General features: G+C 46.1%; 1 protein-coding gene across 1 annotated transcript in view; it reads left to right on the forward strand.

Moving 5' to 3' along the window:
- Nucleotides 1-8,551: 8,551 nt before the first annotated feature.
- The window catches only part of LOC102446096 (tyrosine 3-monooxygenase-like), a 58,533-nt gene continuing 39,730 nt past the window's right edge, over nt 8,552-27,354 (forward strand). Inside the window, exons 1-5 of the mRNA XM_006138075.4 lie at nt 8,552-8,755; nt 11,069-11,243; nt 14,740-14,828; nt 24,212-24,279; nt 26,754-26,804. Coding sequence (XP_006138137.2) covers nt 8,552-8,755; nt 11,069-11,243; nt 14,740-14,828; nt 24,212-24,279; nt 26,754-26,804 — 587 coding nt within the window. The remainder of the gene's footprint in view (nt 8,756-11,068; nt 11,244-14,739; nt 14,829-24,211; nt 24,280-26,753; nt 26,805-27,354) is intronic.

Below are 27,354 nucleotides of genomic sequence, written 5' to 3' on the forward strand. Positions count from 1 at the left end.
AGGCTATGGTGTGCGAGGGGAATGTGGGGTGTGTCTTTCTCTTTCTCAGTCAAGGGCTTCTCACTTGTGTGTGGCCCCTGACTGATTTTCCTGTGGGTCAGTGGCCTCCTACCCAAAAAAGGTTCCCCACCCCTGCTTTAACACAGCACATTTATTTTGGAGCATTTGTGTCTCAGGCCAGTGGTTCTCAAGGCGAATGAGCCCACTCCTGCTCCAGTACGGCCTCACACACATACACAGACAAGGGCCAGTTCAGTCCTGTTGAACGCAAAAACAGTTCCATTGACGTCGCTAGAATTGCCTCCAGAGTTGAAATGGGTTCACATAGCTTGCCCAGTTCTTGCTGCATTCATTAGGGACCTACCCAATTACAGCTATATTTAAAGGGAGAGTAATTGGGGTCAGGGAGGGAAAGGCTGGCCATGAATAATCTATGATTGACAAATTCGATATCAGGGTAAATCTGAAACCTAACTTTTAGCACAAGTTACCTGATCTTGGTCTCCTTGTCACCTAATGTTTACACTCTGGCTCTGGCCACTGACATTTATCTATGGTACTTGATGCATTACTACTGCACTGTGATTCATAAGAACGTAAGAATGGCCATACTGGGTAACACCAAAGGTCCATTTAGCCCAGTACACTCTCTTCCGACAGTGGCCAATTCCAGATGCCCCAGAGGGAATGAACAGAACAGGTCATCATTGAGGGTGTGTCTAGACTACATGCCTCCGTCGACGTAGGCATGTAGATTAGACAGATCGGCAGAGGGAAATGAAGCCGCGATTAAAATAATCGCGGCTTCATTTAAATTTAAATGGCTGCCCCGCTCTGCCGATCAGCTGTTTGTCGGCAGATCGGGGCAGTCTGGACGCCACGCGCCGACAAAGAAGCCTTTCTTGATCGGCACAGGTAAACCTGGTTTCACGAGGCATACCTGTGCCGACCAAGAAAGGCTTCTTTGTCGACGCGGCGCATCCAGACTGCCCCGATCTGCCGACAAACAGCTGATCGGCAGAGCGGGGCAGCCATTTAAATTTAAATGAAGCCGCGATTATTTTAATCGCGGCTTCATTTCCCTCTGCCGATCTGTCTAATTTACATGCCTCCGTCGATGGAGGCATGTAGTTTAGACGTACCCTAAGTGATCCATCCTCTGTCACCCTTTTCCAGTTTCTGACAGAGGCTAGGGACACCATTCCTACCCATCTTGGCTACTATCCATTGATGGACCTATCCTCCCTGAATTTATCTAGTTCTCTTTTGAACTCTGTTAACGTTCTGGCCTTCATTACATCCTCTGGCAAGGAGTTCCACAGGTTGACTGTGCCTTGCATGAAGAAATCCTTCCTTTTGCTTGTCTTAAATCTGTTACATATTAATTTCATTTGGTGACTCCTAATCCTTGTGTTATGGGAACAAGTAAATAACTTTTCATTATTCACTTTCTCTACACCAATCAGACTCCCGAAATAGTACCTGGGAATACAGCGGGATAGATTTCTTTGATGTACACACATTTTACGTGCAATCATATGTACTCAGAAGTAGCCAACTGGTGACTGTGCACAAAAATTATGTATTCAAAGGTGCAAGCTGGATCTGAATCACAGCCCAGCTGAAGTCAAGGGAAAAGCTGTCATTGGCTTCACTGGGCAATGGATCACCCCATTACTTGCAGGCATCTGAGTGCCTGTGCTTGTGAGATGCAGCAGGAGGCTGGGTGAGGACTGCAGCACCAGTCCTTTTTTATAATGTAACCCACTGGGGAGTTATGGCTTCAGATATTGACCACTGAGGTTAGAAGTTATTTCCCTCTCACTGGTGAAACACTGTGAGTCCCTCTGTATGATAATTTATTCCGCTCCCTGTAAGAAGACCTGGAACTAGATCATTTGTCACAGGACTAGTCTAGTTGTGCTAAAGCAGTGGGAACCACAAAGAGAGTGTAAGACACACCCTGCCATTATGTGCTTCCTGTCTAATGACCTGCAGTTAATGTTAGACGTGACAGTATGAAATCAACTCGGTGGAATTATTTCTTGCCACGTCCTTAGATTGCTGCACCCCTAAAGCATAGAAAGGAGTTACAGAAGGTCAGAGCCAGTCTTCTCTGAAGTGGCACAGATGTCACATTTAAAGCAGTAGTCCTGTCTTTTAATATGCGCAGAAGAGCTTTTGGGGAAGTGGGGTTCAGAGCATGGAGTGCAATGTTCACACCAGCATAATAGCCAATAACTCTGCACCCTTAAAAGTATTTAATCAAATGCTAAATGGTAGTTAAAATGTATATGTGCTATAGCTGTAGTCTAGACACAGTGTGGTGAGTTAATATCTTACAATAGGGTGACTATATTTCCTTAGGCTGAAAAGGGGATGCCTGATAAAATTACTCCTATTCAGGTGAGTTCAATGGCATCAATCAGAACTATGCAGTACAAATGTTCAAATTAACAGAAAGTTGACTGATCCCTTGTTAAAAAGAAGTGCTGTATAGTAGGAGTCTTTTTATTTACCTTCTTACCTGTAAGGTTTGTACAGGAAGAGGTCACACACACACACACACACACACACACACACACACATTTTTCTACACCTCTCTTACATGGGGGTGACTGACTGACCTGACCCAGCCTTTCCTGCCCAGTGCTCTCCACCCACCATGCCTGGCTGGGCCCCTGAATGGACCTGCTTCTCCTGGTACCTGTCACCTCATCTTCTCAAAGCAACATGTATATGCATGCAGGGACACAACCTCCCCCCGCCCATTTGTCAGGGTTTACACCAGAGCACGGCCAGCAGTAGCCTTTCAGCACTGCGCAGGAGGGAAGGGATGAGAGCTGCTTCCCACAGAATGGGGGTGGGGGATGGGATGACCTGACCTGTGTTTTTCCAGAGGTCATCTCTTGCCTCCCTCCCCCCCACTCCCTTATGGCTGGAAGCGGCTTGTCCCTTCCTGCCAATGGAATATTGAAAGGCAGCTAACACCTGCAAGCTGCTGCTGGCCACTAACATAATCCAGCTGCTTCCTGTCTCCTTGCCACAGCAGAGGCAGGAAGGGTCCGTCTACACTAGCTCATTAGTTCGAGCTAGGTAGGGTAATTAGGGCAAGCGGAGTTGCAAATGAAGCCCGGGATTTAAACATCCCGGGCTTCATTTGCATGTTCCCATGCGCCGTCATTTTTAAATCCCCCTTGGTCTGAACTCCATGCCCGCGGAGTTACTTCCACAAGGAGTATCAGTAGTTCAAATTAGGATCTTTAATTCGAGCTACCTACTCCGTGCCACGTGTAGCAAATGAAGCCCGGGATATTTAAATTCCAGGCTTCATTTGCAACTCTGCTTGCCCTAATTACCCTACCTAGCTCGAACTAGCGAGCTAGTGTAGACGTACCCGAAGGGGTTAAGCCCTAGGGATGCATTGAGCATCAGGATCCAGGGAACCTGGATGCAAGGGCTTCAGCCAACCTAGACAAATAGGTGGCTAGCAGGGGACAGAGTAGCCCTGCATTCCCTAGGGTGGGGGGGGGGGGGAAACCTGTGAAGGGGGTGCTAAGCCCCTGCTTGGGGACCTGCACAGTCAGGTCACAAACAGGCTGGAAATAGCTTCCTGAGCTTGGCTGAGGGGTGGAGATGCTTCTCCATGCCAGGGCTGTGTGGGGCTTTGGCACATGCAGGGCTTGGCTCCTACTGGCCAGCACCCTGGACCAGAGGGTCTTGAGCATTCCTTGGATGCCAGCCCCGCCAGAGGGAGTGGGGGGAAGAAGGAGCCTGCCAGCCAGACTGATAGTGAGCAGAATGATTTGACCAGGAGTTGGTTCTCTGCACGGTGCAGGGAGCAGGACACACCTGTCAGGGATGGGATGTGGAGGAGCATCAGGCCTGAGGGGGTGAACTGGCACAGCAGGGGAAGACAGTGAGTGGGAAAGCACGTAAGGGGCTGCTGGGTGGGTAGCATAAGTGACACATAACCAGCCACTGCCATTCCACACTCAGTAGCCACGGCAGCAAGTAGCCAGTGCTGGCTGGAAATGAGACAGGAGGTGAAGGGGGCCTGCTGGGCAAGACAAGGCACCACAGCAGGGACTGCACTAATGGAGCAGCAGGGTGAGAGGCTGGCCCTGTATGCTGCAGTCGTGCCTAACCACCAACTTTGCACTCCCATCCCCATCATCAGCCACTGGACACTCCCCCCCCCCACACACACATACTTCCCATTGGTGGATGGGCAGGTGGGTGGCAAGAAAGGATGCAGCAGGACCAACCAGTTCTGATTGTAGGAGACAGACAGAAAATACAGGACAGTTGGCTCATTAAAAAAAAGAAGTAGGAACACCTTCAGAAGAGCTTAAATATAGGACATCTGGTCACCCTACTGTTAGGTTGACTGGTGATGTGGCTACCTTATAACCACAAAACTGGCGATGAACACAAGGAGGGAACTATTAGAGATGAGCCTCATCCACTCTAGTTAGCAATGACTTCACACTCCCATATCTGTATTTCCTTTTTTCTTTCTTTTCTCCTGAGCATCTTAGGAAGTGAGTTGTAGCTCACCAAAGCGTGTGCCCTAATGCCTCGTAAATGTGTTAGTCTTTACAGAGCCACTGGACGCCTTGTTATTTTTGCTGAAACAGACTGACGGGTCTACCTCGCTGAAGATTGTCCTTGTTAGTTTCAGCCCTGCATTGCATCAGATTGAAGCTGGAGGCTTCCTTCTCTGGCAACTTTGTATTTCTTTTCTTTTCTTTTCTTTTCTTTTCTTTTCTTTTCTTTTCTTTTCTTTTCTTTTCTTTTCTTTTCTTTTCTTTTGCAGTGGCGGGAGGGGGAGAGGCGGGGAAGCACCTGGATGTTGCCGGATGATTTGTTCCAGTGATTTTGTAAGTGCTTGAATGGAAGCACAAGCGAGTGTGTGGTAAATGCTAAAATATATACCTCTTATTGTTCAGATTTCAAAAAAGTGACATACGAGGAGATTGTGCTCTTCAGAGACAATCAATCCCCAGGCTGTCTGGACTGGCTTTTCTCGCTGGAAAGGTTTTATTACGTTTACGCCCATAAAATTGTCTGCTTTCGCATAGGGAGCTGAAGCTCTGCAGTGTGTTACACCAATTGTGTGTGCTAGATCACGGTTGGAGGGTATTGGCTGATTGTAGGTATTAGAATCTATAGCAGGAGAATAAAGATAAAGGTACAGATTATAGAACGAGATAATATCAATCGAATTCCATTTTATTCCACGCGTTTATCACTCACTCGTGTATTGGTTACAAAAGGTCACCAAAGAATTTAAGTTCCAAAAAATGTGGATTCACATAAATAACGCTTGTTATTTATTAAATGCCGTTTATCAAATGGCTAATTGCACTGCGGATATAAATACCACTGCTGGATCACATTGAAAGCCACCCCGATGACAGCTTTGACGCTCCTTGCCTGGTGCCCTCAGTACCCCGGACTGGATTTCTCCCCGTGGTTTGCTCAGAAACAAACGAAGCTCAGAAGGAACGTGTGAGGTACAAACCGGGGAAGCCCTCACTCTCTCGGCGCTACATTTCTGTCGGTGACTAGTCATTGCTCTCGCGTTTCACTCCGGATCCTGATCCCCAAGCGAGCAGCCCCCAAATCAGAACCAAAATGCTCGAGCCAGCCAACAAAGTGCCCTGCACTCGAAACCAGGTACCCAGAGGGTGGATTTCACAAGAGATACAGGCGCCGGAGGGCAGCTGGGGGTTTGCTGCTTCTGTTCAAGACAACAGAGTTTCAGCACCCGGGACAGCAGCCACTCCGGCACCTCAATTGCCCCCAAGGGGAAGAAAGAGAGTAGAGAGAGGTCACTAATGGATTATGCATCATTGGAGCGTCCCTCCTGGAATCAGGGGGTGATTATTTTTAAAAGTGTGCTCCCCCCCCCCCAAAGCGATACACAGATAGTGTCGGAAAGGGAGTCGTAATTTTACGGGATCTCTCTCTCTCTCTTTCTCTCTCTCTCTCTCTAAATCCCATATCTATCTATCTATCTATCTATCTATCTATCTATCTATCTATCTATCTATCTATCTATCTATCTATCTATCTATCTAATCTCTTTCTCTGAATTTTGGAATGAAATTCTAAATGCAGTTACAACATACAGATAGATATATGAGAGAGAGAGAGAGACAGAGAGAGAGAGAGAGGGAGAGCTAAATATAGATATAGATATAGATTTCCACCATTAATCCGGAGCTACTTGCTCCCTAGAGATGGGTCTTGAATTACTTCCCCGAGCTGAATTCACCTGCTAGGTAGTGTGACTCTGAGTGAAAATCAGAACACGGTTACAGCACATAATGTTACAGTAGAAACCAGCACTTTAAAACTATAGGGTTTCGTCCCCTTCCCCGTGGGAAATATACAGAGAGCGTGGGTGTGAATGAATGTCGGGCTGGAGGGAAAGGCTCTGGACAATAACATGTGAATCTGGAGCAAAATTTAAAGGGGGCTGCGTTTCCGGACATCTAACAAAAATCACTCTCTGCAACGATCGGCATCTATTTCTGCTTTATGAAATTGCTTGAAACTATAACTCACTGGTGTGCAGCCTTGTGAAACTAGCCGGTTTATAACGCTGTGATTTTGGTATTAAATCTGTAGCGCGTTCCTTGGTGCATTTCTATGGCGTCGTTTCTCTGCAACAATGCTGACGGATTTACTCTTGTTATTGAGCGACACTTTGGCCCAAAGGGTGGCCCGTAGAACAGTATCCCTGTCAGACCGCAGCCGCGACTGCTAACAACAGAGTAGAACGGGTCCTCCGGGTTGAGTCTGATGAGGGAGCTATGCAAAATGATAGCCGGGAGCCATCGAAATGCCACTTTAAAGGCTGGGGAATGAAGGGCCACAGACACAGCCAGGTATGTCGGTGTCCCGAATCGTGGAGCGCACGGAGGAAGAATAAAAAAAAAAACCAACGAATGAAAAAAACCATAAAACGCCACGGACTTGACGCTGGTTTAAAAATCAGGAACCGTATTAGCGGAAATGCCCACGAATTTAAATCCGGATACAGAAACACAGGACAGACACCGAGCGGTCTGTTTCTAGGTATGTCAGGATATAAAGCACGCGGACGGATTGCCGATCATCCTTCTCCGTAAATATAAGGGATCAACTAATGTCTTGCTTCTCTGGAATCGTATGCGTTTTATAGCCAATGGTCATCTAGTCAATTTCCATCATTAATCCGGAACGATGTGCTCCCTAGAAATGGGGCTTGAATTAGCTCCCAGAGCTGACTTTGCCTGCTAGGTAGCAGGAATCGGAGTGAAATTCAAAATGCGGTTACAACACACAACGTTACACTAGAAATCAGCACCCTCGAACAACGGGGTGTCCCCCCGTAGGAAATCTGCAAAGAGCGCGTATGTGAAAATGACCTTTTAGACAATAAAACGGGAATGCGAAGCAACGTTTAAAGAGTTTTCGGCCACCTTGCACAAATCACAGCCTGTGGGTAATTGACATCTCTTCTGCTTTATTTAATTGTTTTAAAATATACATCACTGGCGCATACCATTCTTAAACGAATCGGTTGGAAATCAATCGCATTGCTCGGCGTAGGTATATCGGCATAGCCAATACAATCCATCAAGTGACCATTTTTTAAGTAAAGCGTACAAATCACAGCTGGTATTGCGGAGGGGTTTACACAGGGCTGGAAACCCTCCGAGAGTGAACAGTGGCTCCCTTTCCAGGTAATTCTAATTCCCTCCCTTCTCCTCCCTGCTGCTGGCCGGGGAACTGGAGCCCCGGCAAATAAAAGCTAACGGTTTCTGTATGATCACCCGTTCCCCACCTCTAAACCCTTTACAAGCGGATATCTACGGCCAGTTGTACAAGTGAACGAATTAAGCGGTGCGCGGGCCATTCCAACCGTGGGAAACCAGCTCTGGAAAGAGGATTTCCCAGTTAGACAGCAAAAGCAAACACACACACACACACACACAAAATCTTTCACACACGCACATACACACACAATCTTTTACACACACACTCTCTCTCTCTCTCTCTTTCCACGCGCAGCGCATAAAAGCTCAGATTCCTGCAAACTGAATCCAGATTTAAATTGGCCTCTTCACAAAAGATCCCTATTTCCTAAAACGCGGCGGCGTGGGGTGGGGTGGGGGAGATAAAGCCGCTTTCAACCAGAGCAGGAGGGCCGTGCTTTGAAATTACCATGAGAAGGGGGCTATTTTGGTCTCCTGCGTATGCTCTGCGCACAGAACTCCCCTTGATCCTCCCTGGGGTGGGCACCATAAAGCGCCCTCACTCCTGGCCCAGAAGAGACCGGCTCGCCTCTCCCACGGGGTCAGTCCCAGATAGCCCCAGACCCATCGCCCTGTGCGGACGCTCCCAGGCCTTAGCAGCGAGGGTGCAGCGAACCGCCGGTAGCTGTCTTTGGGCGATCCCGCACCAGGCGAGGAGAGAGCGAGGGCTGGCTCTCTGGACTCCAGAGCCGCAGGCGGTGCGGAGCGAGGAGAGGGTGTCTCGTCTGGCTTGGTTTCCCATGAAGACAGACGTTGCGGGCGCCCCAGGCAGGCGGGCAAGCCTCAAAGGAGATGCGGAGAAAGAAACTCCGGCCACAGAGCCCTTGAGCAAGGGAGAGAGCCTGGTCTGGGAGGAAGAGGACGGAAGAGCCACCCTGACCTTGACTTTCACCCTCCGGGAAGCCCGCAAGGCCGGCCTCGCCAAGGCAGTCAGAGTCTTCGAGGTACTAACCCCAGCCCCGCATCTCTCAGAATCCTCCCTTGTCCTGCCTCTCTCCTCATCCCTTTAGCTTCTGCTCCTCCGCTCTCCACCCAGCCTCTGTCCCCGCTCCCTTCTCTCACGCCACCTCTTCCCCTTCGAGCCTCTGTATCTGCCCCCGCTTGTGGGCCTGCCGCCTCTTCCCACTGCCCAGACTCTGCCTTCCTAGCTCTTCTCTTCCCCTACATCCCCTATGGGTACCTCTACACTGCACGGCTATTTCGGGATACCAAAGGTATCCCAAAATAGGTACCCCCTGTCTACACAAGCCACCCGTTATTTTGGAATATTTTTCAAAACAACAGGTGTGCTGTTGCATGAGGGATAAGGGTTAGTTCCAAATAGCGCCGTGTTTTGAAATTTGGTGCTGTGTAGAGGTGCCAAATTTCAAAATAAGCTATTCTGGAATAGTTTTGAAATAAGATACGCAATTTGCATGGTGCAAATTGCATGTATTATTGCAAGTTTAGGGTGCTGTGCAGATGCACCCATAGGGTCTATGTTAGAAACTCTCAGGCTATGTCTACACAGCAGCATTATTCTGAAATAACATAGTCTGCGTCTACATAGTAAGCAGTCATTTTGATATAATGTTGAAATAATATGGAGCTGGAGGACTTCGAACGCCGACTCCTGTAACCCTCATTTTATGAGGCGTAAGGGAAGCCAGAGGAAGAGTGCTCTACTTCAGGCTTTCTGCTGTGTAGACAGTGCCAAAAGCTGAAATAAGCTATTTTGACTTAAGCTACACAATTGACATTGTGTAGTTCATTTCAACTTTAGCTCTGCTGTGTAGATGTGCCCTCAGAGAGATAGCTGTGTTAGGGTGCATCTACACAGGACCCATACGTCAAAATAAACTACTCAATTTGCACTACACAAATTGCATAGCTTTTTTCAATGCTATTTCAAAATAGCTTATTTTGAAATTTGACGCTGTCTACACAGCACCAAATTTCAAAATAAGGCGCTATTCCAAAACATCCCTTATCCCTCATGCAATGAGGTTTTCAGGGATGTCAGAATAGTGAGCCCATTATATTTCAATATAATGGGCTTGCTCTTAAGATGTGGAATAGCTATTTCAGGATACCTACGATATTGCGTAATAGCTCCGCTGTGTAGACGTAGCCTTAGTGTGTACCTTTAAAAACAACTTTGTATAATCATGAGCATTCCTGACCAAAACCCACTTCTTCAGATGAGATGATCTTGAGTCCCTGTATGTTAGCACCATCTCCGGGGCAGGGGGTGTCGACTGGGGCTCTCCTGGCTGAAGGGGGATGCCAGGGGCACTTTGAAATGAGGATGGAGGGTTAAAGGGATGGAACCATCTGTTTGGAGGAATGTCTTGCTGTATGGGGGGTGTTTGGCCAGCCAAAGCAGCCCATAGTGCCCTCTCACATACCCAGATCATGGTGCCATCAGGTGGAGAAGGAGTCTAGGGTTAAGAGACAATGTAACACTCTAGTTGTTATGCTGCTGTGGCTTTCCTCCAGGAATTCTATGCACTTGCTGTGGAGGAAGGATCCAGAGTGAAACAGATGTTCCTCTCCCACAGTGAAATATGCCCCAATGGATAATTAATTTGATGCGTAAGAAAAAAGGGTTAAAATAAGAACTACATAAGTTTAGCCCGGATGGGCAGGGATGGTGACCCTAGCCTCTGTTTGCCAGAAGCTGGGAATGGATGGCTGGGGATGGATCATTTGATGATGACCTGTTCTGTTCATTCCCTCTGGGGCACCTGGCATTGGCCACTGTTGGAAGACAGAATACTGGGCTAGATGGAATTTTGCTCTGACTCAATGTGTCTGTTTTTATGTTCTTAAGAAAAATTGGTGTTAACATTTCTTGCCAGGCATTAGCCAGTCACCTTTTAAAAGACACATTACAGCTATAGGTTTAGGCTACATCTATACAGCAGCACTTTTTCCAGGGTACCAGAGGAATCATGGAAAAGCTATGCCACATCCAAGGAACGTGTCTGCTTTTCCGAAAAAAAATTCAGAAAATTAGTCACGGTCTTTCACCATCCCTATAAACCGCATTGTATGAGGAAGAAGGGATGTGCAGAAAGAGGAGACTTTTCCAAAAGTGTAGACATACCAAATTTCAGAAAGCCTCTTCCGAAAGAAAAGCAGAAACAGATACGCAAATTGCCATTCTCAATTTGCATATCTTTTCCCGACTTTTCTTTGTAGTGTAGACACAGCCCCAGTGTCCTGTCTTTCAGTGATTTCACATTTCTCACCCTAGGGATATTTGTCTTTTGCAGACTTTTGAAGCTGAAATCCATCACCTTGAAACCAGACAAGCCAAAAACCCCACGCACACTACTGAGGTCCTCGATTTTTTTGTCAGATGTGATGTTCATAATTCTGATGTCAGCATCCTTATAAACTCTTTGAAGAAAGTGGCAGACGATGTGAAAACTCACAGAGAAGAGCGAGGTATGCAATGTGTGGAACCTGTACCTTATTAGGCTAAGTCCCTTTCTCCCCCAAAGGAGCACTAGCTTGTGGCTAATTGAATGTAAGTGATTCATTAGGTTCACAATGTCCAGTCTGTGTATGTGATGTTAGGGTTCCCCCTCTCCTGCAATGGGACATTCTGGAACAGACCCCACACTCATGCATACAGGGCCAGCCCACAATATTTTTGGCACCTGAGGCGGGGAGCTCAAATGACGTCCCCATGCCACCTTTTCTCCTGCCTGCCTGTTATGTCTCTTGTGCCCGCCTTCCTCCAGCACAGCACTCCACCATCTCTGTGCACCTAGAGCAGACAGAATACATATGCACCAGCAGCAGACACAATTTTCTACACTCTGGGTCTAGTGGCAGCCCTCCGCCCCTCCCCCCAGTCTGGCACCTGAGGTAATTCTGAAAATACTGCACATAGAAATAGGCAGTACATTTTATCGGCAGTTCATATTCTCCAAAGTACTACTATGCCTTTTGTCTCTGAGCGTCAACATGTAGCTGTTATGATATTTTCTCTGAAACAGAAAACATTCAGGAAAACTGGTGTTCTATGAACAATCAGCAATATTAATTATTATCATAATACTGAATGTACTCTTTTTAAAAACTGCTAAATGAGAGGCTATTCCACCTCTCATCTTACTTGGGGGTTTTTTTTTAGAAGAAAAACCGCTTTCTTGCCAATCATTTTGAAATTAACTGTCTGAGAGCTATATATCCTTTGCCAGGACAGGAGCTCAGCCTTTTGTGGTAATTATTATGAATTGGCTGATTAGAGTGAATGATTTATGATCAAAAATGGAGGAAATGATGCAAAATAAGAGTATATGGTCTTCATGCATGTGCATAATACTCATTTATACTAGATTAATGTGGCATTTATACCACATTAAACAGATGTAAGTGCATTACTAGAGCAAGGCCCTAGGCACTGGTTCAAGAAAGCACTCAACTCATGTGTTTGCTTTAACAAAATAATTAAGATGGAGGTTACATCTACACTTTTGTGGGGATCAATGCTCTGAGATTGACTGGGTCTATCTAGTAAAGACCTGCCAAATCAACCACAGATCACTCCACACTCAAGCCTTTTACTCTACCCATGATGAGAAAAGTAAGGTAAGTCAATGGGACTCTGTGGTAACTTGACTTAAGATACGTCGACTCCAGCTAGGTTATTCACGAACTTGGAGTGGCGTAGCTTAGTTCAACTTTCTGCTGTAGTGTAGGTATAGCCCTATTGACGAAGGATGTTAAGGACTAGTTGACTACTCAATTAGTCGCTCCCCCTCCTTGCTGCCTCAATCAGTCAGAGGCAGCAAGGAGGGAGGGGGAGAAGAGGTGGGTACTTCAAAGCAGCAGTACCGCATGGAGCCCAGGGTTTGAAACACCGTGGTAGCATTTCAAAAGGGCAGTACCACCACAGAGTTTCGAAGTGGCAATGCTGCATGGAGCCTGGGGTCAGCTGGGGACTCTCTAGCTGACCCCGGGCTCCATGCGGCATTTCCGCAGAACCCAGAATCAGCTGGGGACTCCCCAGCTGATCCTGGGCTCTGTGTGGCACTGCCACTTTGAAATGCTGTGCAGAGCCCGGAATCAGCTGGGGAATCCCCACCTAACCCCAGCTCCGAATGGCATTTCAAAGCAGCAGTGCTGCATGGAGCCTGGGATGAGTGGGGGTCTTTGAGTCCCCCACTGACCCCAGGCTCCATGTACAAGCTTCTGCTCTGAAATGCACAAGAGCCCCCACTGGAGACTCTTGTACCTTTCAAAGTTGGAACACCTGCGTGCAGCCCAGGACCAGTGAGAAGTCCCACTGACTCCAGGCTCCATGTGGGCTCCAGGGGCCTTTTGTGGATTTCAAAGGGGAAGCACCCACGTGGAGCCCGGAGTCAGCGGGACTTCCCACTAGCCCCGGGTTGCATGTAGGCATGCCAGCTTTGAAATGCACAAGAGCCCCCACTGGAGCTCTTGTACATTTCACAGGAGGAATGCGGAAGTAATTCCATCGACTACTCAACTAGTAAATTAATCGATATTTAACATCCTTATTATTGACACCAATGGGATTTAAACACAGACTTTTCTGAATGGGGTCCTCATGGATGGGCACATACTGTATGTGGTGAGGTGTACATAGAAACACATGCTGAGTCACATACCACCTGGGACAGAGAAAACAATTCTGAAAATGGGTGCTGTATAAAGTGAAGTGTTACTGATGGAGGAAACATGGGAAAGACAGAGATAAATGACACCGATAACATAGTTTTTCTTCAGCCTTACTGCCATTGTCCATTTTGGGGGGTTGGTTTTTCTAACTGATTGATTTAATAATCCATTTTCAACATTCAAGGTTGGTTTTAGGAAAGCACTTGAGCACATGTTTAACTTTAAAAAAAATTTGAGTTGTAGTGAGGAGAAGCTTTGTGGAAATGATTGTTAAGGAAGGATTTTTGTGCGGCAAGGCAGGTCCCTTAGCGAGCAGAAATAAGGAAGGTGGAAATGAGTGTGGAAATGTGAACCAGAGAAGGAAACAAAAGGGGCACATGGGCAGAAGCTTGGATGGGGGACAGGGGCAAGTAGGGTAAATAAGGGGCAAGCAGAAGATAAGAGCAGCAATTTTAGACAGAGATGTAGAAAGCCTGAATACAAACAAAAGGAACTAGAATTTGCTGTGGAAGGTGAGTGAAAACCAACTGAAGGAACTTGGAGAGGGAAGAGGCATGCTAGGAGGAATAATTAGAGATGGTTATTACAACACTGTTTGGAATGAGCAGAGGGGAGACAGGTTTGCTTCTGCTTTAAACTGTGATTTCACATTGCTCAGATCACACAATTGATAATCAGCCCTTCATTAAGGCAGTCTCAATGTGAAGACCCTTAGTTGCAATGCAGGCATTGTCTCAGAACTCAATACTGCAACATGCTGAACTCTCTGGTCCTGACCCACGAGAGCCCATTCTGCCCCACTGAAATTGATAGGAGGAGGACTCACAGCTTCAAAAATGTCAACATGAGCCTACGTGTTTGCAGAACGGGAGGGCCTGATACCCTCAGCTACACTTGCAAATAATCATGTCTGCAAGTATTTGCTCCAATAACAGTTTAGTGAGTGAGTGCTGGTTAAGGCGGCACTGAATATCAAGCATCCCGACTAAACTCAAGAACAGCATTCTTCACAAAAGCAAATTTCCAACTGACGATAAATGGAGCTTCCCTGCGTGAGGAAAGCTAAGCAGGTTCCCCAGGCTTTGGGTCACCGTAAAGGGTGAAGGGTGAAGGGTGACCGTAAGTTTGTCATTTTTCAGCTCATTTCAAGTTCACCATTTGTAACACTGGGGTGTAAGATAGTCCTATAAAGCAGAGGTTGTCAACGGCTTGTTTTTTACTTCTTTCTCTTTCCAAGCCATTTGTGAACCTATATAATTTAATTGTACCTTTTTTTTGCTATCTCCAACAGTCCCATGGTTTCCAAAGAAAATGCGAGACCTTGACAAGTGCCACCAACTAATCAACAAGTATGAACCTGATTTGGATCATGGCCACCCTGTAAGTTTGAGGCCATCATTAGTTTACCTTTGGTTATGGTTATTTCTGCTCTCCTGATGAAGCACAGTAGAAAGAATTCTCTGTAAATCTAGCCTCTGAAACTATTCTGTGCTCAGACAAGGTCTTTTAAAGAGGAGATTTACAATGGACATCAGTGGAACTAGGAATGAATGAAGTTACCTAATAATAAAAAAATCTTATAGACTCATGGTATTAATCTGACTAGACCAAATGAGCCCAACAAGTTAAAAGTGTTAACACGATACTGTCATTGTCCATCTTTAAACAGTGTTAAACAAGGTCTGGTTTTTATTATACAGAGACCTCAATCTTCTTAGTACAGTGGCAAACACACCAGTAAAATAGTGTTTAACCCTTTAGTAAAGATACAGAACAAGAAGGAAAAATGGTTAAAGCATTTGAAATGTAAAGCATGAACTAAGGCTTTTTAACTGCACGCGCTGTTTCCTTTCTCTTTAGCTTATAGATGTTTTTAGAAAGAAAATCCCCCTTGTTTGACAGTGTCTTAGATCAGCAGTTCTCAAACGTTTTGGGCTCCGGAGCCCTTTACATGCGTAAAAATGTATGTGGAGCCCCAGTGGTCCACTGATTGTATATGTTGTACCTATCGATGTTTCCAGTTTGTCAGCCTCGCAGAGCCGCTGGAGATGTCTCACGGAGCCGTGGGGCTCCATGGAGCACAGTTTGAGAAACACTGTCTTAGATGATGATAGCTGTCCTTTTGGGGGGAAAGGGAAAAAGTTAGTTGAGACGGGCTGGAGCTGTGGTTATTGCCATTGTTGTTGAACTCTGATCCTGTTTCCTGGAAGGCACAAGAGAAGCACCCACAGAAGGGGAAAGAAGAGAATAGCTGTGATAGAAAACACAACGTATGTCTCTGGGATTGATTCTCACTTGTAGTGTCACTGTTTAAAAAACACAGACACTGCACATGGTTTTATTAGGCCCTCCGAGGTGTGGCAAGGCTGTACAGCATCAGGCTCTTTAAGGCATTGCTTTTAGCTACCTTCCTGGTCACAGGCTTACAGCAGTGTTGCAGAATATACAATCTTGGCCAGCTCAGTCAGACTCCTGTTAGACAGCAGGAAAAAGGAGGGAGATAAGAACAAGAAGATATAGGCTGAGGAAGGAAAAGTAGTTTCTTATCCCAGGTGGTGTCTGGTCTTCAGTCAGTGGAGATGGTGATGTCATCGGAATCCTTCTCTCTGGCCCAATCTGGTAAGAACCATCTCTTAGGAACTGTACAAGGAAGGTCCAAAGGTGTTAGAGGAGATCAAAAGTCCCAGGAGAGTGTGGGGATGGCAGCCATGGTGGTAAAGCTCACTCTGTCATGTTCTCCCATTTTTCAGTTAGTCAGCATGCCTCTAACTTCCCCTACAACATCTCTTTTTGAGGCTCCTGAAAAGGAAGTGATGGGCAGACCAGCCCATCCCCTCATTATTTTGTTTACCAGTTATGTTTAATTTCTGACCTAATTTGTTTAATTGATTTCCAGGTTCATACTTCTCTTGCTTGCCAGCCATGATCTTAACACAATCCTTGAGTTGTACCACTAGCCTTTTTGTCTGGGCTAATTCAGTCTTTCTGTCTCCCTTTTTCACCTTTCCCTGTCAACATTTAGCATTATATGCAACTGGAACATCCTCTTTCCCACCGTTGAGCTCACTTGTAGGCCCAGTTATTACAACAGCGCCGCAGTCAGCAAAACACTTGGGCACATATTTACCTTTAAGTACATAATTAAGAGCATCCCTATTCATAAAAGGACTTTCGCACATGATCAGGTCCCATTTTCTAGACAAGAAAGCTCTCATTCATTTGGTGACCCCCAACTGCAACATATAGATAGAATACCTGGCTGATCTAACATAACAATATTTTCCTGTTTCAAACCTTCTGCATTTTGCCTTATTTTAGGTCTGAAGCCTATGATCTTTATGCCCCTGGGTAACTTTATACTTTCAAGCAGTCCCACTGAAATGGATAATATTACTTCCCTGGCTATGTAGGCTATGTCTACACTACCAAGTTATTTCAAAATAAGTTATTTTGAAATAATAGCGCCTGAAATAACTATTTCGAAATAAGCTTATTCCTCTTTGGGTACGTCTACACTAGCCCCCTAGTTCGAACTAGGGTGGCTAATGAGGGCGACTGAAATTGCTAATGAAGCACGGGATTTAAATATCCCATGCTTGATTAGCATAATCCAGTCCGGTCGCCATTTTGGAAACTGACTAGCCCGAAGTAACTGCCCGCGTCTACACGCGGCAGAGAAGCGGGATTCCGAGATAAACCCTTTAGTTCAAATTAACTGTTACTCCTCATGGAATGAGGTTTAACAGTTAATTCGAACTAAGGGGTTTATCTCGGAATCCCGCTTCTCTGCCACGCGTAGACAAGGGCAGTTACTTCAGGCTATATTTAAATCCCACGCTTCATTAGCAATTTTGGTCACCCTCATTAGCCTCCCTAGACACCCTTTGTTATTATTTTGAAATAATAAGCCCATCATTTCAAAATAATGGGCTTAATAGTGTGGACGCTCGCCTTGTTATCATATATATAGTAGCCCAATGTCTGAGAGTCTGTAATGCTGAAATGCTGGCTGTTCCCTCTGAGCAGCGCTGTTGCCTGAAATGCTGGCTGTTCCCTCTGGGTGGTGCTGTTGCTGAAATGCTGGCTGTTCCCTCTGGGTGGCCCGTGTTGCATGGGGAGTGTGGGGCCCAAATGGCCGCTTGCTCCCCCGTGGCGGCCCGGCTGAGCGGCGCAGAAGTCAGCCGAGTGCCACGGCGGGAGGGGAAGGAGGGTAGGGCAGTGATGTGCAGTGTGACAGTGGCTCCAGACCCCATCCCCTAGCCATGTACATCACCACCCTGCCCCCCTTCGCCTCCCGCCATGGCGTTCGGCTGACTTCTGTACCGGTCAGCCGGGCCACCGCATGGGAGCAAGTGGTGCAAGCGACCGTTTGGGCTCCACACCCCTCATACAGCACAGGGAGTGTGGCACCCAAATGGCCATTTGGGCTCCGCGGTCCCCTGAGTGAGAGGCGGGGGGGGAGAAGAGAAAGAGAGAGACAGAGAGAGGCAGGAGACGGAGGAGAGCTGAGAGAGAGGGGGAGGCAGTAGGAGGAGGAGAGAAAGAAAGAGAGAGATGGAGCGAGAGACCGGAGGCTCAGGAGAGAAGACCGACATGGAGAAGAGACCTGAAAATCCCTTCTTATGATGGGCTAATTGGCCAGTTTCAAAATAAGGGGAGTTATTTCAAAATAACTCCCCAGTGTAGGCATGTCCAGAATTACAGGGAGAATAGATTCAATTAATATGAGCGGTTTCAGAATCTGCCATGTTGAGCAATCAGCTCAAATAAACAGCAAAATTGATTCTTGAATGTAATATTAGAACTGAGTTCAAACATGACAAGAGAACCTCAAAAGGTCCAGTGACTGAGTTCAATTAAGCACCCAGAAGGTCAAACTAGACATGAGATGCAAAGTTTGGAGCCTCATTTGCAGCCAAACTTTCCCAAAGTCCTGGGGAGTTCTGCACCAGGTTTTTGATTCAGACTCATCTCTTCATTCAGATTACTGGCGCAGAAAGATTAGCCTGGAAATTTAATGAGTACAGGCGCTCTCTCATTACCTCATCCAGTATTTTTTGCGTCTGACTGAGCTAGAAGAACAGTACTACTCATAGTATTTTTATGCTTGTGCTTTTGGGCCTCGTCACAAGGAGGAAACAGAAATATTATTTATTATTACTACTATTGCTATGACTCCTATTACTACGACTGCTACTGCTACTGTAGCACTAAGGAGTCCTAAGAATGGACCCGGACCCACGTTGTGCTAAGACTTGCAGAAGCAGAGCAAAGAAATGGATCTGCTCCAATGAGCTTACAGTTTAAGACTAGCAGCAATAGGAGGATATGGACAGAGTGGGGAGCACAAGGAAACAGATAATATTGGTCAGCACTATAGGCTCATCACACCAACTGCCTAACCACTGTCAGGTTGTTTGCAGGCCTCATTTGCAAAGGAGGTGCATGAAACTGGAATATAATAATGGCCACATTTTTTGATTTGCTGAACAGATTGGACTGAAACTGGCATAAAGATTTAGATGGCTTTGCCTCTGTCTTCGTTATTATTATTGATGAGTGATTATTGACTTATTATTAATTAATTAGTGATTATTAATAGCTAAGCATTAATTATTGATTGCTAATTTAATAATAAGAACCTTTTATACATTTGTAAAATTCCACTCCTGATGTTCTCAACCAATAGGCTGAGTTCAGATGGGGGAGGGAATTTATGTAATGTTAGTTTCCATGCCACTGTGCTTCTCATGATCTATGGTCAACATATTGTGGTAGATAAGGCCTTTCTAGAACCTCCTTGATGGCTTCCATGAGACTGTTCCAGGCTGAAATTTGGAAATTCAAATCCCGGGCTTCATTTGCAACTTTGGATGCCTACATTAACCACCCTAGTTCGAACTAGGGTGGTAGTGTAGACATACCCTTGGTGTGTAGTGAAGTGATTACTGCAAAAGTCTTCCCTCTGGTCACGCAAGGGGACAGGTGAGCTGGCTGTGAGGTACAGATATAGGAATGCAAGCTCCTATTTCCTTGACCATATGGAAACCACTCTCTGGAGACTGTACTAGATTCTGGCTCTGTAGAAGGGGATTGGCTTGATGCAGAAGGGTGTACAGAACAGGATTAACCACACTCACTGTGCGATTATGTGATGTCTCACATCTTGAATCCAGGTCTGTGACTTACCAGACAGTTATCACATCCTGGCCTCTACTCAATGTCGACTGAAACCAAATGGGCTGAGAAGCTAGTAGAACTACAACCACCACCCATGGGAGATGAGATTGGAGGATCACCCAGCTACATGATTGGTCCAACCATGCTATTTAGTCCAGAAGGAGACACAGGAAGTTGAGCAATTAAAGGATTTCCTGTTGTGGGAGTCATGGGCCCCTTTTCCAGCCTCACCCCTGCATTTGCTCCTATTCCCACTATGCTCCTGATCTTTCTCTCTTCTATGGCTCCTGTCCTTATACCGTGCTTCCAGCCCTCAGTTTCCAGTCCTGCCTCTGATCCAGGTCTCTGATGTCTGACTCTGACTCTGATGTCTGACTCTGATCCTTAGCTCTGGCATTTGGCATTTGACTCTCAGCTTTGATTCTTAACTCTGGCTTGGCTCCAGGCTCTGGTAATCAGCAGCTGACTGTGGTGCTGACTCTTGGATTTGGGTCTGGACACTTACATCATCAACTAGACCTGGTTACTGCTCTGACTACGAGGCATGCATGCCCACATTCTGGTCCATAGCAGACTGCCTTTCTAAAAACCCATGGTGGAAACAAATGCAAGTTGATGAATTTGAATCATCAGTGGCCTTCATGAGTCTCCCCTTTCTGTTGTCAAAAAGGGCAGGGGAGCATCTTTAATGGGGGAATGGAAAGCCGCTGGTAGCATGGGTTCAATGGAACAGAGCCACAGAACTACTTCATGGGGTTGGAATAACACAGAGGCAGAAGAAAAGCTGCATGGGCAGCCAGTCTCCTCTGAGGTTTGGTCTCAGAGAGAATGTGCAGTCACCTACATAGCAGAATATGGCTACAGCATGGGGAAATTCAGAGACAAATAACAGAGATTTACACTGGCAGGCTATTGCATTACAAATATGCATTTATTAGCCAATATTCAGCCACATGGGATGTCCATTCTAATAACTCCATCTTATGTTTCAGTGTCCCTTCAGTACAGGGGGAGAGCAAATAAGAGGTCCAGATGTTTTCTTATGTTCACCTGAATAATTTGTTAGATATGCAACAAGAGCCTAGTAAGACCCTAACTATAGCAGAGATATTGATGTATCAGGTAGTTTGGATGTTTGATGTATTACAACTATGCTGTTATAAACTGCCATTCCTTTGAAAGCTAATGAGCCATGCCCTGAGCCATATTAACTCTTCTGGGGACCCTGGGCTAGTAGATTTTGTGGGGCCCTGTGGCTCCAAGATGGGCCCAGAAATGAGGAATTCAGTGTGTGGGATAAGGCTGTCAGGGGATGGAGTGGCAATGTGGGGTTTGGGCAGGAGGTCGGGTGCAGGAGAGGGGTGGGGTGTGGATCCAGGGTCTGGATGGGAGGAAGGGTACAGGAGTGGCTGGTGGGCAGGATCTAGTAGGAAGGTAGAGTGTAGAGTGCTGGAGTGGGCTGGGGTGTGGATGTGGGGCCTGGTAAGATGGTAGAGTGCAGGAGCGGGGTGGGGGTGGAGATGTGGGGGTCTGGGAGGAATAGAGAGTATAGGAGAGGGCAGAGGATTGGGGTGCTTACCTAGAACAGCTCCCTGGGGAGGCAGACAGGTAGCTCCATGCAGCCCTGCTCTTGCAGGCATCGCCTCCCACTGTTCCCATTGTCTGCAATTCCCAGCCAATGGGAGTGGTGGGGTGGAGTCTGGGAGGTGAGCATTGCTAGCAGTGATGAATATGGCTCCAGCCTGGAGGAAGATATGGGGAATACCAGCAGACAGAACCACTTCCTCCTCCCCCATGAAGAGCTGCAGCATACAGGGGCTTGCATACCCTGGGATGAAGCTCCCAAGCCCTCTCATAAGTTGGCCCTGGCCATGTCCTTAGCTTGTGTAAACTGGGATATCACCACTGAATTCAATGGAGTTTGTGACAGTTCTGGGAATCAGCTTCTGAACCAGCTTTCTCCTCACTATCTAGCCAATGAGGCCCCTGGGGAAGGTCTGAATAAGGAGACAAATTCCTCATTACTGGAGCAGAACAGGGTTGAACAGGTAATTAGTCTAGTAGCAAGGAGACAGGTAAATAAGTGTGTTGTGAGCAAGACACGAGAAGTCATTCTTCTGCTCTACTCTGCACTGGTTAGGCCTCATTTGGAGTACTGTGTCCAGTTCTGGGCACCACATTTCAAGAAAGATGTGGAGAAATAGGAGAGGGTCCAGAGAAGAGTAACAAGAATGATTAAAGGTCTAGAGAACATGACCTATGAGGGAAGACTGAAAGAACTGGGCTTGTTTAATTTGGAAAAGAGAAGATTGAGGGGGCACATGATAGAAGTTTTCAGGTATCTAAAAGGGTGTCACAAGGAGGAGGGAGAAAAATTGTTCATCTTGGCCTCTGAGGATAGAACAAGAAGCAATGGGCTTAAACTGCAGCAAGGGAGGTTTAGTTGGACATTAGGAAAAAGTTCCTAACTGTCAGAGTGATTAAACACTGGAATAAATTGCCCAGGGAAGCTGTAGAATCTCTATCTGTGGAGATATTTAAGAGCAGATTAGATAAATGTCTATCAGGGATGGTCTAGATGGTACAGGGTCCTGCCATGAGGGCAGGGGACTGCACTCGATGACCTCTCGAGGTCCCTTCCAGTCCTAGTGTTCTATGATTCTATGACATAGGAAGAAAGTGCAAAGCAGGGGTCAGAGGAGAGGAGCTGGGCCTGGCAAAGGTCTCTCAGCTGTCTAAGAGCAAAGAAGAAAAGAGCAGAGGGTGCCACAAAATTGCACTGATTTATGCTGGCTCAGGATCTGGCCCCCTATTCTGGCATGTGGCTTGAAATCAAAGGCTGAATTCAAAATGAGAGTGGCTTCTATGAAATTACATGGGCTAGATTTTTTGTGAGCAGGACATTAAGCCACCTTTGTGCTCCCCCGATCCCAAGGCCAACCAGGAGCTGGTCTGGTCCTTGGCATGGATTTGAGTTCTCCCTACAGAGGTGGAATCCTCAGCTTCCCGTCTCTTTTAGGTCAGCCTTTCACTGAGGGACTGACCCTTGGATGTGGGTCTGGATTTTTACTTCACCAAGTAGTCATTACAATAGGCAATTTCCTCTTCAGGCATTCTCACCCAGGGACGGACCATGATTATAGGCAGACTCGGCCGCCGCCTAGAGTGCCGGCACCTGGGACGCCCGATGATTACGTCATGGGGCGCCTGGGGCGCCCAACGGTGACATCAGTCCATTGACGGCCCTGCAGGCGGGGGTGCCGATCACGCGTTCTGCCTGGGGCACCAGCTGCCACAGCCGGCCTCGGGCCGCTCCTGCTCTCACCTTCTCATCACTTTTGGAGATGAGACACATCCACTCTGATTTAATTACCACTGATGTTACCCAGAGCCGGCCTTAGGACCGGCCCTGATGTCACCCATCTCTATATCCCTTCCTTTTCTGTTTTTTTTTCCCCTTCAAGCATCTGAAGAAGTGAGTTGTATCTCGCTTATCCCCTAATAAATATGTTAGTCTTTAAAGTGCCTCTGGACTCCTTGTTGTTTATGCTAAAACGGACTAACACGGCTACCCCTCTGAATCCTATCTCCTAGTATACTATTTCACATTAACATAGCCCCTTTTCCCAAGGCTAAGAGGAAAATCAATTGAGTGAGCTCAGTTTTTACCTCTCCCACTTAAACTGTGTCTTCCATTCTGTAGGATGCTCACTACTCAAAGCTACTATGTCTTCATGCTTAGCTGTGACATAAGTACAGGCTGAACCTCTCTGGTCTGGGACTCTCTCATCTGACAACATCCACGGTCCAGATGTTGCTGGACGAGACAGGCCCTGGATCGGAAAGACACCAGGGTGGCTGGGAGACCAGCAGCTGGAAGAGGAGAAAGCTGGATCCTGGCCTGCGGCCATGGGGCTGGAAGTGGATCCAGTCCTGTGGCTGCAGAACCAGTAGCTTGGCTGCTTGGCCGGAGGGCTGGAAGCAGAGCGGGTCCAGGAGAAGAGTCAGTCCCATGGCCATGGGCACCTGCCCAGCCGGGGGGGAGGGAGCAGAGCTAGTCCTGAGACTGGGGAAATGGTGGCCCAGCGGGGGTGGGGGTGGGGACCAAAGTCGGTTCCATGACCAGGGAACAGGCGACCTGGCTGCTATGCCAGCAGAAGAGCCAGACTCACAGCCACAGGCAGCAAGCCTGGATGGGGCCTGCAGCACAGCAGGTAGGCAGACGTGAGGGGAACTCAGCCAAGAGGCTAGCGGTCTGTGGGGAGACCCTGGAAGTTGGAAGCAGAGGGGCCGGAATCGCAATCCATGGTCCAGCAAAATCCCTTTCTCAGGACCAGTCAGGTTCCGCGGGTGCCAGACCAGGGAGGTCCAACCTGTACACTGCGTTTCTGGTCCAAAGGCAGTAAGCAACTCAGTGCAGAATTTGTCTCATTCTAACAGTCCATGATTTCTTGCCCCAAAGGTACTGCAATAGAACAACCAATTTCAGGCCTTTTCATTTTGAATGTTTCTGGCAGCAAAATCATTCGAGCCTGTCAGTCTAGCCTGACGTAAAAGTTATTCTAAATTATATCCCACTGCAGGGATTCACAGACCCAGAATACAAGAAACGGAGAGCCTTCTTTACAGACCTGGCCTTCAACTACCGAGCGTAAGTACAGTACCATTGGAAACCTGCTTGTTCTAAGTCAGTTTCTCTTTTTGCGTGCTCTCAATGTCAGCAGTTTGATTTTGTCCCCTTAGTGTTAGAGCTGATGTGACTTAATCTCAGCTCAATGCAATTCTGTGGTGCCATCTATTGGAAGACTGGGTTAATCACAGAAACACACGTCCCATATAAATCAAATATTTCAGAGTTAGCAAGGTGAGACCCATTATTGACCAGGCAAAGTCATTTTGTGTAGATTACACTTAAAAGAAAGTTCAAGAAATGAAATATGTAATAGAATTTTTATTAATGTGGTTGCAAAAAGGAAGTGAAAGAACAGTTTTACATTAGTAGGAATTCAACTTTAAACATTATTCATTTTCTGAATAATTTCCACACACAGTAAATTTGAATCAGAAATTCTTAAAGCTTCCGTTACTCTTTCCATAACTAATTTGAATTCTTTTGTGATTTGTAACTGTAAAAATGTTCTTTGTACTAAAATGACAGTTTAATAGGCAACTCGTGTTTAATTTTCTTAGTAAATATTTTTATGAACTCTAATTATAATAGTTGTGACTTTTTTCTTATAAACAAAAATTGTTTAAACTTTGCACTCAGCATATTCCAGTGTAAAAAGTAGTGCATTCAGCTAATTTAAGTGGTAGGACTGTTTATGCAAACTTTGGTAAGTATAGACAATCGCGAAAGACAAAAATAATTATTTAAACCTTTCACCTAGTGTAAAAAGTAGTGCATTCCAGCGTATTCCAGTGTAAAAAGTAGTGCATTCAGCTAATTTAAGTGGCAGGAATGTTTAGGTATCTGTAGGTAATTGCGAAGTATAACTTTTTTTTCGCAAACAAATCCAAAAACAAACAAACTCTTTAAAATATATAATAGATATACTGAAAATGTAATGTACAACTTTAGGACAGCATTCCTACCTCAGTGATCTCGGCATCATTACATGTAATCCTAGGGAAAATTGTCTTTTTATGACTCTTTCATTTAAATTATAAGATGAAGGTATCTTCTTTCCAGGAGTTGGCATGTGTCTTAATAAACCTGCCAGGTAGACAAGGACATGTGTATGCAAAAGAAAAGAAAAGAAATAGCTGGACTTATCCTAAAATGAGCAATTTATACATTCTTGCTTTTCTATGTAAAAACCGATGGGAGTGGAAGAGAAGTGTGAGGACACTGAAATTCATTCTACTCCTTTTTGTAAGTGACATTAGCAAGATGCATAATGGCCTTGCACTGTGAATCACATGGTGCCCAAGAACTCAAGCGAAACTCTGAACCTCTAGCAATTTCTGCTTATTGACAGCCTTCATACCTTGTGGCTAATCAGCCAGCTATCATTAGCTCCCCCACTAGCACTGTGAATTATCTCCTTCTCTGATGGTAAATACAGGTCCAGAGAGGAAATACTTAAAAACCAACAAATGGTCTGGTAGCACTTTATAAACTAAAAAAACATGTAGATGGTATCATGAACTTTCGTGGGCACAGCCGACTTCTTCAGATGACTGGAATTTTGAGTTTAGGATGTGCAGACCTAAAATAAATAGGGGAGAAGGGAAAGAAAGGGAAAAAAAGGAAGGGGGCAGGAAACAAGAAGCAGAGGGTATGAAGATATCAAAGGGAAAAACAAGTAGGCAGAACTGGTAACTTATAAGCACCTAAATATTGGATAGTTAACAGGGAGGAAGTAAATGCTGACATATGCACAATATACAGGCAGTCCCCGGGTTACATGGATCCGACTTACATCAGATCCCTACTTACAAACGGGGTGAGGCAACCCCACACTAGCTACTTCCCCCCAGCAGACCAGGGAGACGCGAAGCTAGCGCCCCCCCCAGCAAACCAGGGAAACGTGGAGCGGCTTTTCTCAGCAGACACCTCAGCTTGAGAATAAAGGACTGAGGGAAGTGAGGTGTGGGAGAATAAAACTGAGCTCTGGAGAAATGTTTGGCTAGAGTTTCCCCTACAATATGTACCAGTTCCGACTTACATACAAATTCAACTTAAGAACAAACCTACAGTCCCTATCTTGTACGTAACCCGGGGACTGCCTGTACACAAGCACCCATTTGCTGCATAATTTAGAGCTTTTTCCTTGGGACTATGTCATGTGGAGCAGTTATTCCTAGCTCCATCCCACCTCTCTGTTGTTGATGGAATGCCTGCAGCAAAGCAATGGGAATGGGAGACAATACAGCCTGGCTTCCTGAACGTTCCATTAAGTAGTCCCTTCTTTATAGTATTTCACTGCTTGCACCATCGCTCGGGATTTGGTGGTGCTTAGGACACCTGGGTCATAAAGCCCTTTGGAATACCTCAGGAAGATTATTTATTATTTGTATTTATTTTAACTTGGCAAATAAGTCTGGTACATATAAAGAAAATTGCACTTGAAACTGGAATTCAAATCAGCTATACAATTTTATCTCTCTATGTCTCTAAAGGGGAGACCCTTTGCCTAGAGTTGAGTACACTGCCCAGGAGACTGCTACGTGGTAAGTATATTTTTCATATTCTATCCCAGGATAGGTTATGGAGCAATTTCACTGAAGCCCCGTGGAATTCTGGGGGTGAAAGAAATGCACGACGGTGCTTTACTTTGTTAAACAATATTTGACATCTCTAATTTTAATTGATGTCTTAATTATCCCTTCTTGTTCACGTTGCAGAATTCTATTCTCCACATGCAAGTGTAACTCCTTGTTGTGTTGTAAAGAGGAGTTATATACCTGTTCTGACGGATGAATAGACCTCTCGGTCTACTTTCAAGTTCCATGAAGTGGTGAGAAAACATCAAAAGCCACGGGCTGTGTCTACACTGCACCCCTTTTCCGGAAAAGGGGTGCAGTGTAGACACAGCCTCAGTGTTGGTGCCCCTGGAGGGCATAGATGGCTCTCTGCTGTATTTGTGCCCCCTCCTCCCTTGTCTGACCCTCCCACCAGTTTCCAAGGCAGCAGAGGCAAATTTGAATCCTGGAAGGTTGGAGCAACCTCGAGGCTGCTCTCAATTGCATTGGCTAAGGGACTTTTACATCCCCTATGATA

Source organism: Pelodiscus sinensis, chromosome 1 (assembly GCF_049634645.1).
Source record: "Pelodiscus sinensis isolate JC-2024 chromosome 1, ASM4963464v1, whole genome shotgun sequence".
NCBI lineage: Eukaryota > Metazoa > Chordata > Testudines > Trionychidae > Pelodiscus > Pelodiscus sinensis.